General features: G+C 42.4%; 1 protein-coding gene across 14 annotated transcripts in view; it reads left to right on the top strand.

Annotated features, from left to right (window-relative positions):
• tns1b (tensin 1b) overlaps positions 1 to 14,775 on the top strand; it is a 237,720-nt gene that overhangs the window by 141,264 nt on the left and 81,681 nt on the right. For 13 of the 14 annotated variants that reach the window (XM_036004705.1, XM_036004706.1, XM_036004708.1 and 10 more), the window contains one exon: positions 7,952 to 7,993. In XM_036004705.1, the coding sequence (XP_035860598.1) occupies positions 7,952 to 7,993 (42 nt within the window). Of the gene's footprint in view, positions 1 to 7,951; positions 7,994 to 10,898; positions 11,172 to 14,775 lie in introns of those variants that run through there. The other variant, XM_036004710.1, reaches the window with a different exon arrangement.

Raw genomic sequence — 14,775 nt, forward strand, 5'->3', positions numbered from 1 at the left:
CCAAACATTTGACCTACTTAGATGCCCTCAATAGCCCCCTGCTGGACCACATGATGCTGTCGATATAAAATAAAAAGGACCTGCGATGGAAAAACACTTGGATCTGGCTAAACTAGTCTTGCATTGCCAGACCTATCTCCACAGCACTGTGGAGTAAGGTCTGGCTCCACCACAGATGCATTCTGGGATAGGAGAATTTTTGTATTTCTTTAAACCAATCACAATCGTCTTGGGCAGCGCTATGCTCAAGACGCTGTGACGGTGGTTCTACAAAATAGTATCAGGAAGGAACTTGTTTTGGTGGAACATTTGCACCCCATAAAAGAAAACGCCTCTTGACTCGGACTCGAGCTTCGAGACTCGTCAACAACCTGTTTTCATGCAATTATTGCTTTTTAAATCTAAATTTATTCATGTATTTCTATTTTCTTTTATTGGCGCATATACAGGGGGAAACGTATGACGAGCTGCACGTCCCCTGCCCTTTGCCATAATGTGCAACGTAACGCATGCGTTATGCCTTATGTGCGCGCACTCACATATTAAAAAAAATGCATTGAGGATGGCGACACCAAGTCCTCCCGGAGTTGTACCTTTTGTCATTAGTTTTGCTTTCAATAACTTGGTAAACAGTGGCGGTAAGCTAACAGCTACATGCAAGGTGTGTGGCACCAAGATAAATGATCCGGATCAACAACGTCGGACTTCATCAGGCATCTCAAAAGGCACCTAAATAGGTCAGTCACTCACACGCTAATGTGAAAGAGACGTTACATTAGCATATATCGTCACAGGTAACAAGCTAACTATCGCAAAGTGTTGTGCTAATGCTGGGAACAGGCACATTGTATCTTTATAGTTAGTAGTTGCACAGGAGGCGGGACGCACGGATCCATCTCCCCAGGAACAAACGCTGTGTCGGGTGGGCAAACTCTTGTGATGCGTAATTGATCTCGTGGAGGATTTGTAGACTATTAAGTGAACAAGGTGTACCAAGGTGTCCACCAAACACTGGGCCGTCTTGACTGTCTTAATTCTGCACATATTTCTGTTACTGTAGTCCTACTTACTATTTCATTATTTCATCCATGCGTGGTGCAGCGGATCCGTGCGCACTGTCACCTGCCGTGGAGACGCTGGCCTCACTAACCTCTCCTCCTCTGAGTCGGATCTCCCTCGCGCTGGACTCAGTTTCACTGAGCGTACTAACACTTAGAAAATAAATGGCATTACATTAGTGAGTTCAAACTGCTTATTGCGTGTAATTTGGACTGACACTGAGATGCATGTTGTTCTGTAACTGATGTGGCGCTGCCACTATTCTCTTGATTTCCACTTTGACATTAGACATTTTGTTTAGTGAAAGAGGCGTTACATTTAGCATATATCACCACAGGTAACAAGCTAACCATCGCAGTGTTGTGCTTATGCTGGGAACAGGCACATTGTATCTTTATAGTTGTATCCATATGATGTGACAGACTTAGGTTAATATTTCACCAGGTCTGAGGGCTAGAGGGATGTGTTAAGTAGACCCCATAAAGTTCTCCTACAACTGATTTTGATACTGTACTGTCTGGATAGCTACAGGACATGTTTTGAATTCATAAGATTTAACAATACAGTGTTAGGGACAGATCAGATGACCAGAGACTTGAGACTTGACTTGGACTTGTGGCAAAAGACTTGAGACTTGACTTGGACTTGCCCCTCAAAGACTTGACTTGGACTTGAGCTCAAAGACTTGAGACTCGACTTGCAAAAAATGACCTGTGAACATCTCTAACGTTAGCTTCTTGTCTCATCTGGGGTCTGATAAACAGTAAATTCATCAACTTCAGTGTCCACAATGCTATTTTCCAATCAATTGTAGCTGTCATATTTCACGGGACCCGCGTGAGTGCGGATTTTATGTCGCGGCTTTCGTCGCTGTTTGTCACTTTGCCTAAGATTGAGTGACAAGTAGTACTCGCCCTGTTGTTTATTTGGTTGCCATGACTTCGCGAGTGATGACGTCCTGTCACTGTTCCAGTTGCTCACCCTAAGGGGGGAGAGAGCGGATGACAGTTCGCTTGAGTTCAGTAGAGCAGACGGCTCTGCAGAGTCGTGTAATTACGACTCCATGACTTTTCATAAACAGCTGAAGGAGCGGCGGTGTGCGGTGTACATAGCGGAAACCCTGTTGTGCGTCTGCCCTATTTCTGATACTGTGGCGGGCCGCCGCGGTAATATCAACATAGAGGAAACACTGCAATACAGTACCTTGAGCTATTTAAATTAGCTGGATACATGGTTAAACCTCATTAGCTCTTACTAGTGTATCTCCGCGTGTACTTCGTCCACAGTAATCCCACCACTATGTCCCAAAACCTCCCAGTTAGAGATTAAATGCTGTGAAGATATTCTTTGTAAGTCTTTACAGTCATTCCCTGAAAGATCCAAGCAGGCCTGCCTTGTTGCACAATCCAAATTTTCTTCACAACTTCGACATTTCCAGGCTCATCCTGGCAATGTACTTCCGTTGATCCACACTAGGGTAAACTGACTTCTCATGTTTCTTGATTTGTGTTATTTTATTTTAAACTCGCCATGTCCCCAAATCTCAGCAATTACTGTGGTGTTTACTTTGGTTCAATGTCATCGTAGCTGATACAAATGATGGGGGAAAACTAAAAAAAAATAAAACCACATTTAAAGAGACTATATGTAACTTTTTTTTAATGTTTCTGAAACTCTGTGATTTTTCCATCTGATCATAAATGGCCTGTAACAGCAAATGAGACTACGCTATTTCTATATCGTTCTTATTAATGCCTCTGCCCAGGTCCGATTTTCCCCTCAAAGTCACAAAACAATTTACGGCAGGTAGACGGCACTACAGTAACACAGGTAAAAGATTGATTTTGGGGCATTTTAGGCCTTTATGTTTATAGGACAGCTGAAGACATTAAAAGGGGAGAGAGAGGGTGAATGACACGCAGCAAAAAACCAGGAGAGCTACCCAGGCGCCCAGCTGGAGATTTCCTTATATAAAAGGGAAAGCACTTTAATAAACCGGTTTGTTCCTTTAATTAACATTGGTAGAAGTTGTCCAAAGTAGGGGCCGGTATCAGTAAACGTCTGTGACAGAATGCAGCTGTAAACACCTGTGAGTGATTTTCATCATTGGTAGTGATCAACAACAACTCCCAGATTTATTCATTCTGAGCGATGAAGCAGGAAATGCTGAACAAAATGTTATCATACTGTTGGGTCTATTTTTATGTCTGTTACTATTTTGCTACCACATGAGAGATCAACAGCCTGTATTTAGCTCTTCTCATGAGAACAAATGCAATATGATGCTCAGCTGACTTGGCTCCAGGTAATGGCACGGCTCTGAGTCCAAAAAACAAACAACCTGAGTATCTTGAATGGATAATGTTTTTCTTCTCTTCTTTTAAATTGATAGGATTACTGTCCAACCAGTATCTGTAGTTGGAGAGATAAGTGTATTCTAAGGGGGGTGGGTCTGCAATTTTTTTTAAATGTTGTGTGGACTAGCCAGACCCTCCTCCACAGCGCTGTGTAGGAAGGTCTGGCAAAGTGCGACTAGAAGCTTGGTGACACTAGTCGCTGAGCTAGCTGGTGTGGCGCCCCAATGGCTAACATGCTCTCTGTGCTGTGTCGTGTGAATTTTGTTCTCGGGGAACTACTTCCACCTTCCTCTGTTTTGGACTCTTTGGCTCTCTCTTCCCCTCAAAGCACTGACAAGACATTCTGTTATTGGTCAGCAGCACACATTCGCTTGACTCTGAACACAGTCCTGGGCCCTGGAGATTTACCTCTTGACTTTAGTCTCAAAGGCACTATGACACAGCAATTTCTCATCATTTGAGTCTGTGAAATAAACAGCCTATAAAAGCCAAGATCCAATCCTGGCTTTGTAATTGGTGTTAGACAGAGATTTATTGTGCGTGGCTTGCAAGACTTGTCTTAAAAATGATTTAAAAGAAATGATACCATTACTTGACTAAGTGCTACACTTCCCCTTCAATTGTTTTCCTTTGAAGAGGGCTAAGAGAAACGGCAAACACTTCCTCTGTGGACTATTTTGCTGATACACAACTTCCCAGGCTTTCTCATGCTTTCTGAATTAGTTGCAAGCCCCAACGACAGTACACACACAGAGACACACACTCCGGCCATCTGGCTGCAATTGTACAAAACGGAAACGCACATGTTAGAATATATCATTGTGAGAATTGTTTGTGTCTGTGTGTGTTTTTCTGGGTGTGCACACAATAGGCTCTATTTGTGTGAGAATGCCTGCGGCTGCACATTTTGACCTCCGAGCATATCCATAGTCTGCATTTAGAGGCTTGAACATCAGTCTGGTTTTCCTTTTCCTTGAAGCAAATCTGTCTTTTATTTGTCTGATATACAACAACACACAGTGACACATCTACCTGGTAGCAAAAGCAGATGGTTATGATTTGAAATCAAGTAAAAAATTCCAATTGTGCTGCCTTGGTAATGGTTTTGGTAATGTAATCAGCATTCCCTTTATTCTGTGTTGTTTTTTTTAAACGTTGTAAGTTTGTAATGGCACTGGTCAGGATGAATCCAAATTCTCTCATTCTCTCCCTGGTTGGTGGTTTACTCTGGGCGTTTAGACTGTATTCTGGGGCCTGCACAGCCAGACTATAATTGACTCTTTGCATTTACTGTTTGTATTCCACTAAAGCTCTGTACAGAAGCAGAGCATCCTCTGTGTCACAGTGCAGCTCTCTGTGTGGGTACTGTCCATTGATCACCACCATGGAGGAGGTTTCCTCTATGAAGTGCTTCGATCCCAATTACGATTTCCAACATTTGACAGCATAACTCTTGGGTGTTCTGTGCTTAAAGGTCCCATGGCATGAAAATTTCACTTTATGAGGTTTTTTAACATTAATATGAGTTCCCCCAGCCTGCCTATGGTCCCCCAGTGGCTAGAAATGGTGATAGGTGTAAACCGAGCCCTGGGTATCCTGCTCTCTTTGAGAAAATGAAAGCTCAGATGGACCGATCTGGAATCTCCTCCTTATGAGCTCATAAGGAGGAAGGTTACCTCCCCTTTCTCTGCTTTGCCCGCCCAGAGAATTTGGCCCACCCATGAGAGAGAGAGAGAGACATCATGGCTTGAAAACGAGTAAAGTGGCAGTTGGTCAAGGCCACACCCCCACCCCCTCCCCCCCTCTCTCCTCCTCAAAAGTATTTAAAGCTACAGACACAGAAATGGCACATCCTAAGGAAAGCTCATTGTGGGACTGGCTCTAGTGGCTGGAATTCTGCACCAAGGCTGAATTTCAGGAAAGAGACTTCAGATACAGTATTAGGGGACCACTAAGGTCTATATAAAAGAGACTTCAGATACAGTATTAGGGGACCACTAAGGCCTATATAAAAGAGACTTCAGATACAGTATTAGGAGACCACTAAGGTCTATATAAAAGAGACTTCAGATACAGTATTAGGAGACCACTAAGGTCTATATAAAAGAGACTTCAGATACAGTATTAGGGGACCACTAAGGTCTATATTAAAGAGACTTCAGATTCAGTATTAGGGGACCACTAAGGCCTATATAAAAGAGACTTCAGATACAGTATTAGGGGACCACTAAGGTCTATATAAAAGCATCCAAAGAGCACCATGTCATGGGACCTTTAAAAGGATAAGTCTGGTGACAGTGTCTGTGTATCCAAAGCCTGAAGTATCTTCTTCCTCGGTGCCATTGTGTATTGAAAACACACCAACACACACTGTGGTTTATTCTAAGTCAGTCCCACATACACCGTCCTGCTGCCTTTGTTGAATGTGTATTAATCCACAGCTGAAAATAGTCCCCAGCAAATGCACTTTAGATTTACTCCTGTTTGAGTAACGTTTGCTAAAAACTACAATGCCCAGCTGTTTCTTTTTCAAAGATATTTTTGTGTGTGGCATTTTTAGGCCTTCATTTTTGACAGGACAGCTTAGACTGGAAACGGGAGAGAGAGGGGGGAATGACATACAGCAAAGGGCCGCAGGTCGGAATTGAACCTGCAGCCGCTGCGTTGAGGACTGGGTCCCCCTAGGGGTCCCGGACCCCCTGTTGAAGATCTCTGCTCTACTCCATACCAGGAAGATCTACAGAGACAGGGATCCAATAGATCAAACTCCAACTGTACATCCATCCTGGCTGCATTCAGGGTGCACTCATTTGTTGGAGACCATGTACAACATCTGCAATTTTGCTGCAATGAAAAGTGCCACGAGTCATTTACTTACTGTCCTCTTTGCTACATATAGATATGACTGATAGTTTCAAGACAGGCCTAGACTGGATTTGAATGGATATAAGTAACGTGTGCGTGTGTGGTAGTCTGGGGCTAGCGAAGCCCCAGACTACCAAGCTCATGACATCATGGATCGCTCTGATGTTTTCTTCTTCTGCTCTCTGCCATGAACCTCTCTCTTTACCCCCATCTCTCTCCCGCTATACCCCCCGCCGGCCCTGCCTAGACATCCATCCACTTTTCTCTCTGTCCCCTATTTCTCTCTCCCCTTCTGTCTCTGTTGGCCTGTTCCTCTCTCTCTCTTTCTCGCTCTCTCTCTCTTTCTCTCTCCCTCTCTCTCTCTCTCAATTTTCAATTTCAGTTTGCTTTATTGACATGATAAAATCAATACATCTGTGTTGCCAAAGCATAAGAACAGAAGAACTCTCTAAAAACTCTTTCTCTCTCTCTCTGTCCATAGCTGTATCTCTCACTCACTCTCTCTCTCTCTCTCTCTCTCTCTCTCTCTCCCTGTCCATAGCTGTATCTCTCTCTCTCTCTCTCTCTCTCTCTCTCTCTCTCTCTCTCTCTCTCTCGCTCTCTGTCCATAGCTGTATCTCTCTCTCTCTCTCTCTCTCTCTCTCTCTCTCTCTCTCTCTCTCTCTCTCTCTCTCTCTCTCTCTCTGTCCATAGCTGTATCTCTCTCTCTCTCTCTCTCTCTCTCTGTCCATAGCTGTATCTCTCTCTCTCTCTCTTTCTGTCCAGCTGTATCTCTCTCTCTCTCTCTCTCTCTCTCTCTCTCTCTCTGTCCATAGTTGTATCTCTCTCTCTCTGTCTATGTCCATAGCTGTATATGGCGTTGAAAATGAGAGTTCCACGGATGGACTCTCTGGTCTTGGCTAATGGAAGCAGACTTGTCTCTTTGTGTAAATATTTGCACCGAGGGATTATAGATGGTCCCACGCATTCAAGGTGGAGCACCACTCTGCTCCAGGCCACATTAGGGCAAAGAATGGCGCTGAGCGTATCTTCCACACAGCATGAGAGGAGATGATGTGACATGGCACAACATAGGGCCGGGACGATATGCCTTTCTTCCCGCTTCAATTCTTTCACGATACATGGGTGCTGATTTGTATTTGTAGTATTTGTATTGCGGTTTTCATTAATGGCCATTCTAGAAGTATTGCGATTCCATAGAATAGAGTATTGTGATTTTCTTTTCCTTTTTTAACAAAAACAAAAGTTGAATAATGCACTTCTAAAAGCTAATTGTTTTCTAAGAAGAATGCACATCACATGTCAGTCAGTCAGTCAGTCAGTCAGTCAGTCTGACATTTATTTCATGTGTAAAGAAGAACATAACATGGATTTTCTGCATTTTTCTGCTTTCGCTCTGTTTTGCTGGAAACGGATATAATGTAGTTGCATAAGTAGTACCGTATAAACAGAACATATTCAGGTGAATCAGTGGGGAAAAAAAATGAATATCAATTCTGGGGGAAATAATCTATTTACATTACCAAAGAAAATCACAAACATATGTTTTACGATTTTCTTTCCCCCACTCTTAAAACAACATAACATAATAAGAGTTTGCGAGGTATGGATTGTTGCAGGTATTGATCTCCCCTTCTGTTTCTCTCTGTTTTTGTCTCTTCTCTGATCAGGCACCGAGCAGTGACCTCCCTCTCAAACATGTAGACACCATGGTGAGTTTCAACTTACGTGACCTCTCTCTCTCTCTCTCTCTCTCTCTCTCTCTCCCTCTCTCCCTCTCTCTCTCTCTCTCTCTCTCTCTCTGTTGTTTTCTCTGGTCCAGCCATCTCTTTTGCTTAGATTACTGAAGTGAAAGAGCAGATTAATCTGCCCCTATGTATGACACTGGCAGACAGATGATGTACAGTGTTTGATGTAGGAGAGGTATTTGTTAAGAGCGGAGAGAGGCGTTCCAGCTGGCGGGAATTACAGCTGCACTTCTTTTACAGTAAATACTCCTTAAAACAGCTGAAACCTTTCTCAATTAAATGCTTAAGACCAACTCCAGGTGTATACTTAGTCCACTACGGAGTCTGAAGTATGAGTGTCCACAGGAAGTACTCTTTGTTTACTGTTGGCAGTTTGGACTGGCCTTGGAATAGTACAAATCCAATTTACTGCCCAACTTGTGACATTTCCAGAAAAAAATACACATCCGATGTTCACATCAAAGACAAAGTGCCAGCTTTTTTTATTTATTTATTTATTTTTTTTTTACTAAATGATGACCAATTTATCAAATTGTACCACTGGAACTCAAGTGTTAAAACTAGACAATCAGGAGATTTCTGTGCTGGGACTCAAGCCAGGCTGCTGATTCTGTTCCATTTTAGACCTTTTCCTTGACCTGTTTACACAGGTAATTAACTGCTGATTTGTGAGCAGGAAGATTTGTCAGTGTAATGTAATGAGATTTCTTTTTGTTCTTCTTGTACCCGAATTTGACAAAATGATACACATATCTACCATTCAAGATATTTGACATATTGGTTGATTACATACAATGCCAACATTTTAAAAATGCTTACTTCTTACAGTTTCTGCGCATGGCAACAACAGTATGGTGCAGGTTAGGGAAAGATTGGCTCGATGGCGTTTTTTGCCTCCAACGGCACCTTCCAGGCAGCTAACCCAAACCTTAACCCTAAACATAACCATTGCCGCGCTGCCTGGGAGGATGGAGGAGCGTACATGTTTGCCTTGGACTCACTGAGCACTCGTCGTCAATGACACAACTTCCTGCGAGTTGTATTTTGTCTGGGAAAGGAAGGATCAAGTAACCGATTTAGAGTTACCACCCAAAGCCATGTGCCCACTTTCTCCACAAAGACCAAAATAAACACAAATGCACCAGTGTGCCTCTGTGTGTGTGTGTGTGTGTGTGTGTGTGTGTGTGTGTGTGTGTGTGTGTGTGTGTGTGTGTGTGTGTGTGGGCCTGCTGTTATTGGCGTATTCTTCGGTTTTCTCATACAGTGTAGTACACAGTGGTGGAATGTGCAGTAACTAAGTACATTTACTCTAGTACTGTACTTCAGTCCAAATGTTGAGGTACTTGTACTTTACTTGAGTCTTTTCCTTTCATGCCACTTTCTACTTCTACTCCGCTACATGTCAGAGAGAAATATTGTACTTTTTACTCCACTACATTCATCTGTTACAGCTTTAGTTACTAGTTACTTTACAAATTAAGATTTTTGCACACAAAACACATGTAGTTTATAAAATATGATGTTTTATTATGAATTAAAACTAGCCAACAATATAACGGCCTACAAGTCCAGCTGAAATGATTCGACCATTAAACACACAACAGTTAGGATCGTTTCCAGTTTCTAAAATGGGAGGATTTTTCTGCATTGAGTACTTTTACTTTTAATACTTTAAATACATTTTCCTGATGATACTTACATACTTTAACTTACCGTAAGTAACATTTTCAATGCAGGACTTTAACTAAGTAACTGAGTATTTTTACAGTGTGGTATTAGTACTTTAGTAGTACTAAAGTAAAGGATCTGAATACTTCCTCCACCTCTTGTAGTACAGAAGAGCACAATCTTCTCTGTCTCTGTCATGCAGGAACTTCAAATCAGATGGTGTTTTGCACGTCTCAGGAGTTTTCCCTCTCAGGTCATAATTTGGTCTGCACCTTAACTGAGGGCAGAGCCTGCAACACACAGTGATTATAAGTTTGTGTGTGTGTGTGTGTGTGTGTGTGTGTGTGTGTGATTGAATGAGTTTGTGTTTTAACTGTGTATAGTATGCATGTGTTGGGAGTGTATATGCATGAGTGCATGTCTGTGTGCGAGTGCAGCTGCTCCTGTCTGGTCATGGGCATTTGCTGTGTGGTTGCACTGTGATGTCTGGGAGATGTTTACCCGCATTTCATCGCCTCGGAGCATACAAAACATTTGTCTTATGACTACATGAGCTTCTCTCGCTTCGCCGGATCGCTTCCTATTTCGGTGGGTTCGGTGCTCTTCTGCCTCTTTGCTTCTTTGTCGACTCCTTTCATTAGATTTTGAACTTACTGTATTTAAAATTAAACTGTACTATTTCAAAAAGTGCCAATTTCTTTCCTCGAGAGATTTTTTAGAGATGTTTCTTCCTCTTGTATTTGTGGGGGAAAGGTGAGAAAATGACAGGAAATAGAGGGAAGTTTGGAATACTTATAATACTTTTATATGATACTACCATCATATACTTAAGAAAAACAGCATTCAAGTGCATGGTTGTTTGTAAAAACAAATTGACCTGTGCAAAAGACACAACTGTCTTAACATCAGAAAAAGATTTCACAGTTGAATACACACATTTACATGTATGTGTGTGTGTGTAAAAACATGCATCAGACCCTGCATGTTTTTCTAAAGAGACAGGAAGGGTTAGCAGTCACAATTTAGATCCGTACACAGATGAGAAAGAGGGAGAGAGGAGAGGGAGGGAAAAGTTGAATATGAGGGGTGAGAGATAACGTGATGGGAGAATAAGTGGGAGGGGGGAGGGTGGCCAACACACAAGGCAGAGGGGGAGAGAAAGGAAGGGAGAAGACAGAGCGGACAGAAAGAAGGAAGAGACGAGCAGTGTTGTGGAGGAGTATGGTCTGAGCCGGAGCATGCAGTGGCCCGCTGCAAGCAACTGCCCAAAATAGAGACCTTGGGTTTTTTTTTTTTTTTTCCCCTTCTTCCCTCCGCTGTGAGAGAAAAGGGAGAGGTTTCACAGAGGAAACTTCACTGGTGGACAGAAAGCAGTGAGAGGCAGAGGGCGATGGACCGAGGAGGGTCTCTGAGAAGGCGGCTCTCCTCTCTGAGGGGGGCATGGCGATGGAGTACGGGCTACCTTTTCAGGAAGGTAGGACGCGGTGGAGGGGCGGATGGATAGATGGATGGATGGATGGATGGATTTAGTCAACACGGATCCTGTAGCTTGAACTTTTCTTGTCCGCTCCCTCATTGCTTGTTTTTTTTTTTCTCTTTGTTTTAGAACAGTTTCTCTCGTCTCCTTCGCGGACTTTTACCAGCCCCCAATGTCTTTCGCCCTCCCTCCCTTCCTCCCTCCCTCCCTACCTCCCTCCCTCCCTCTTTGCTCTTTCTCAGATGGTTAATTTGAATGGCCTGCTTGTAAAGTCAACCTCCACAGATGGTTTTAATCTGGAAACAGGCCTGCTGGACCCCCCACTCCAGTTCCCACCTCCTCCTCCTCCTCCTCACCCGCTACCTCAACCCCCCCCCCCCCCCCACACCCACCCACTTCCCCATCTCTCCTTCCCAATACAACTTCTCGAGGGAGAGTAACAGGATTTAGCGTGCGGATTGTGTGATGTTCAGTCGCTTGTGTCTTCTACTTGAAATCTTGCACCTAGGATTTAGAAAATGGATTCAGTGCTATTTATGGATGCACAGTACACCCCATTCATAGAGTCACGGCACTTGATCATCACGATGTCTTTCAGCTTTTCACTGACAAGAACATCAGTGTGACCACAGAAACAATTATTGTCTTATTACTGACCGTTGCTTCACTGCGAGACTTTTATTCACCCAGATGGTTGCACTTTAACATAAATTATCGTGGCTCATAAAATGCTCCGCACACCAATTCAGACTAATTTAAAGCAAAATCTATGAATCAGCTGCCATCTTTGCAGCACACTATAAACACCATGTCCTCAAAATTCTGTGCCAGTCTCTAATTAAGAAACGAGTTTGCATGCTGGTTGAAGTGGTGCCATCATGTAATGCGTGTTGGCGTCCAACTAACGGGATTTCTCGGACATGGTTTTCTTGTCATCAAAAAACAACGTGAGGGTGTTCTGATCACCTCACCTTGGGCTTTTCCCTGACTTTCAGGCACAATAACTCTCACAGCTCCACTCAACACAAGCGCCTGCGTCTGTCTTTGAACCCTCTTTTAGGCCATTTCTCACTCATTCGTCTCTGTCCTCCTCTGGCGACTCTGCACTTTATAGCCCCTGGCAACATACTGAAACGTTTAGGCCGAAGCACAGACAGAAAGTGGGGGATTTGCTTTGTGTCGCCTCAGTCGAGCCACAGACTCGTGTGAATACTTTGGATGTAAGATGTTGAAAAGGAATTCTGGTGCACGGAAGTTGTTGAGAGAGATAAGTGGATTTGCTGGGACAGAAAAGAACATTGGCAAACACTGTATCGTCTGATTTGATTATGTCTGCGTTTGTGCCCGTATGAGTATTTATTCAGTCCTTCCAAGAATTTGAACACAAATTCAACCAATAACTGTAATATTGGGAGATCTTGCCTTTTTAAAAATCAATTTTTTTTTTCTTCAAGAAAATCTCATGTTAAAACAAGACAAAGTCAACCAAACTTCCTTGTAACTACAGGGGTCTGACTTTGTTTCCCCAGGACATAGTTAGTGCTACACCGGGGCTAGATAGGACTAGCCCACCAAATATTAAAATAGTTTCCCTGTAGCCCAACTTACAAATTGCATTAATGCAATGTCAAACGTTAGACAGTCCTCCCTGTTTTCTTTTATTTGACTTCTCTTTTCTTCAATCTTCAATTTCATTGTTTTTATTCCACTCATGGAAACAAACAGACAAGCTTTATAATCGAACCATAAATGATTTGCTATATCACATATTACATATCCCTGATCATAAAGGAACGGAATGAAGACAAACCTATCTTTTTACCAGCACATTTCCCAAATGATACAACAAACAGAAATAGATAGGTCAGTTAACAGTTCATTTTACAGACAAAGGAGAGAGAGATAAGACCAAAAAAGAAAAGGAAAAAATTGTAATTACGATAATAAATTATTTCTTCAATCACCAATTCATCCGAGTCAATAGCACAAGCTTTTTTACCTATCAGAGAAGAAGCCCGGCTGCCTCCAACGACCATAACCACTGTCGTTACAACAAACAAATTGGTATCCATCATCAACGACTCCATATATGTTTAATAGCTGGGTTTTTCCTACTGTTCAGTCGGAAGTGAAAAAGTCTCTCAGATGAGAGACGAAAAGTCTTCGAGCTAGAGCTGGGCGATATAGAGATAATCAATTATCACAAGCAGCGATATTGAAGGGTTGATGATTGATAGTTCAATAAAAGAACGTTGGAAATTATTTCCTTTCATTTGTTTTAAATTCAACAAGCAATTTGTTGTACTTAAGCAGAATACTTAAACTGAACTGACTAACTTGAAGTACACTGTTTATGTATCGCAAGTAATATTGTTATCGCAATATTCAACAACGTAATCGCATATTGCATGTTTTCCTCATATCGTGCAGCCCTATACTCAATGCTCACATTTTAGAAACTGGAAACGATCCAAACAGTTGTGTGTTTAATGGTCTAATCATTTCAGCTGGACTTGTAGGCCGTTATATTGTTGGGTAGTGTCATTAATAATAAAACATCATATCTTATAAACTACATGTGTTTTGTGTGTAAAAATCTTAATATGTAAAGTAACTAGTAACTAAAGCTGTCAGATTAATGTAGTGGAGTAAAAAGTACAATATTTCTCTCTGATATGTAGCAGAGTAGAAGTAGAAAGTGGCATGAAAAGAAAAGACTCAAGTAAAGTACAAATACCTCAAATGTCTACTAAAGTACAGTACTTGAGTAAATGTACTTAGTTACAGTGCACCTCTGGACGTCGTCTCAGTTAGTTTGAACTGCGTGCGCTGAGAGCCAGGCAGGCGTTAGCAGAGCAGACTAGGCTGAAACTGGTCCACGGAGGCGAGCGGAGCTCTTGACACCGATGCTCAGCCAGCCGCTCTGATCTAATGGATGGTGATGGATAACAGCCCCCTCCTGTGTACATGTGACCCAAACACCACAGGGGAGTGAACAGGCCCACATGGCCTTTGACCCCCTGCTGGAGCTGCTTTGAAGGGGGAGGCGAGGCAGACCAGGCATAGTGAAGCCAAACACAGTCAATCTCCTTCAGCCACACTTCCTCTGCAAGGCCTCGCTGCCTCTGCTTTGCTTCGTCCATCACATGGTGCGCTTTGTGTACAATGGGTAAAATAAGGCTGCACAACATATCGTTTTTTTAATCGTCATCGCAATATCAACTGGCGCAATAAACACATTGTGAAAGACTGCGACATATCACGAAAGACACTCAGAGATTTTTTTGTGTTAGTTGAAAGACAATATCAGTAAAAAACTGCACTTTATAATGTAACGGTCACTTTTTTCAGTAGTGCCTTTTATATTGAATTCAATTTTCAATAAAAGAATGTCGGAAATAATTTCCTTTCATTTGTTTTAAATTCAACAAGCAAATTGTTGTCGACTATTTTAGCAAAATACTGACAGCAGCAGAACTGAGTACACTTTAATGTCTGTTTATTTATTGCAACATTTATCTGAACTGCCCTGCTTTATAAACAATAAAATCACAGATCACAAGCAGGTACATCCACAATCAATGGAACTATGTGTAACATC

Source organism: Sander lucioperca, chromosome 8 (assembly GCF_008315115.2).
Source record: "Sander lucioperca isolate FBNREF2018 chromosome 8, SLUC_FBN_1.2, whole genome shotgun sequence".
NCBI classification, from domain to species: Eukaryota; Metazoa; Chordata; class Actinopteri; order Perciformes; family Percidae; genus Sander; species Sander lucioperca.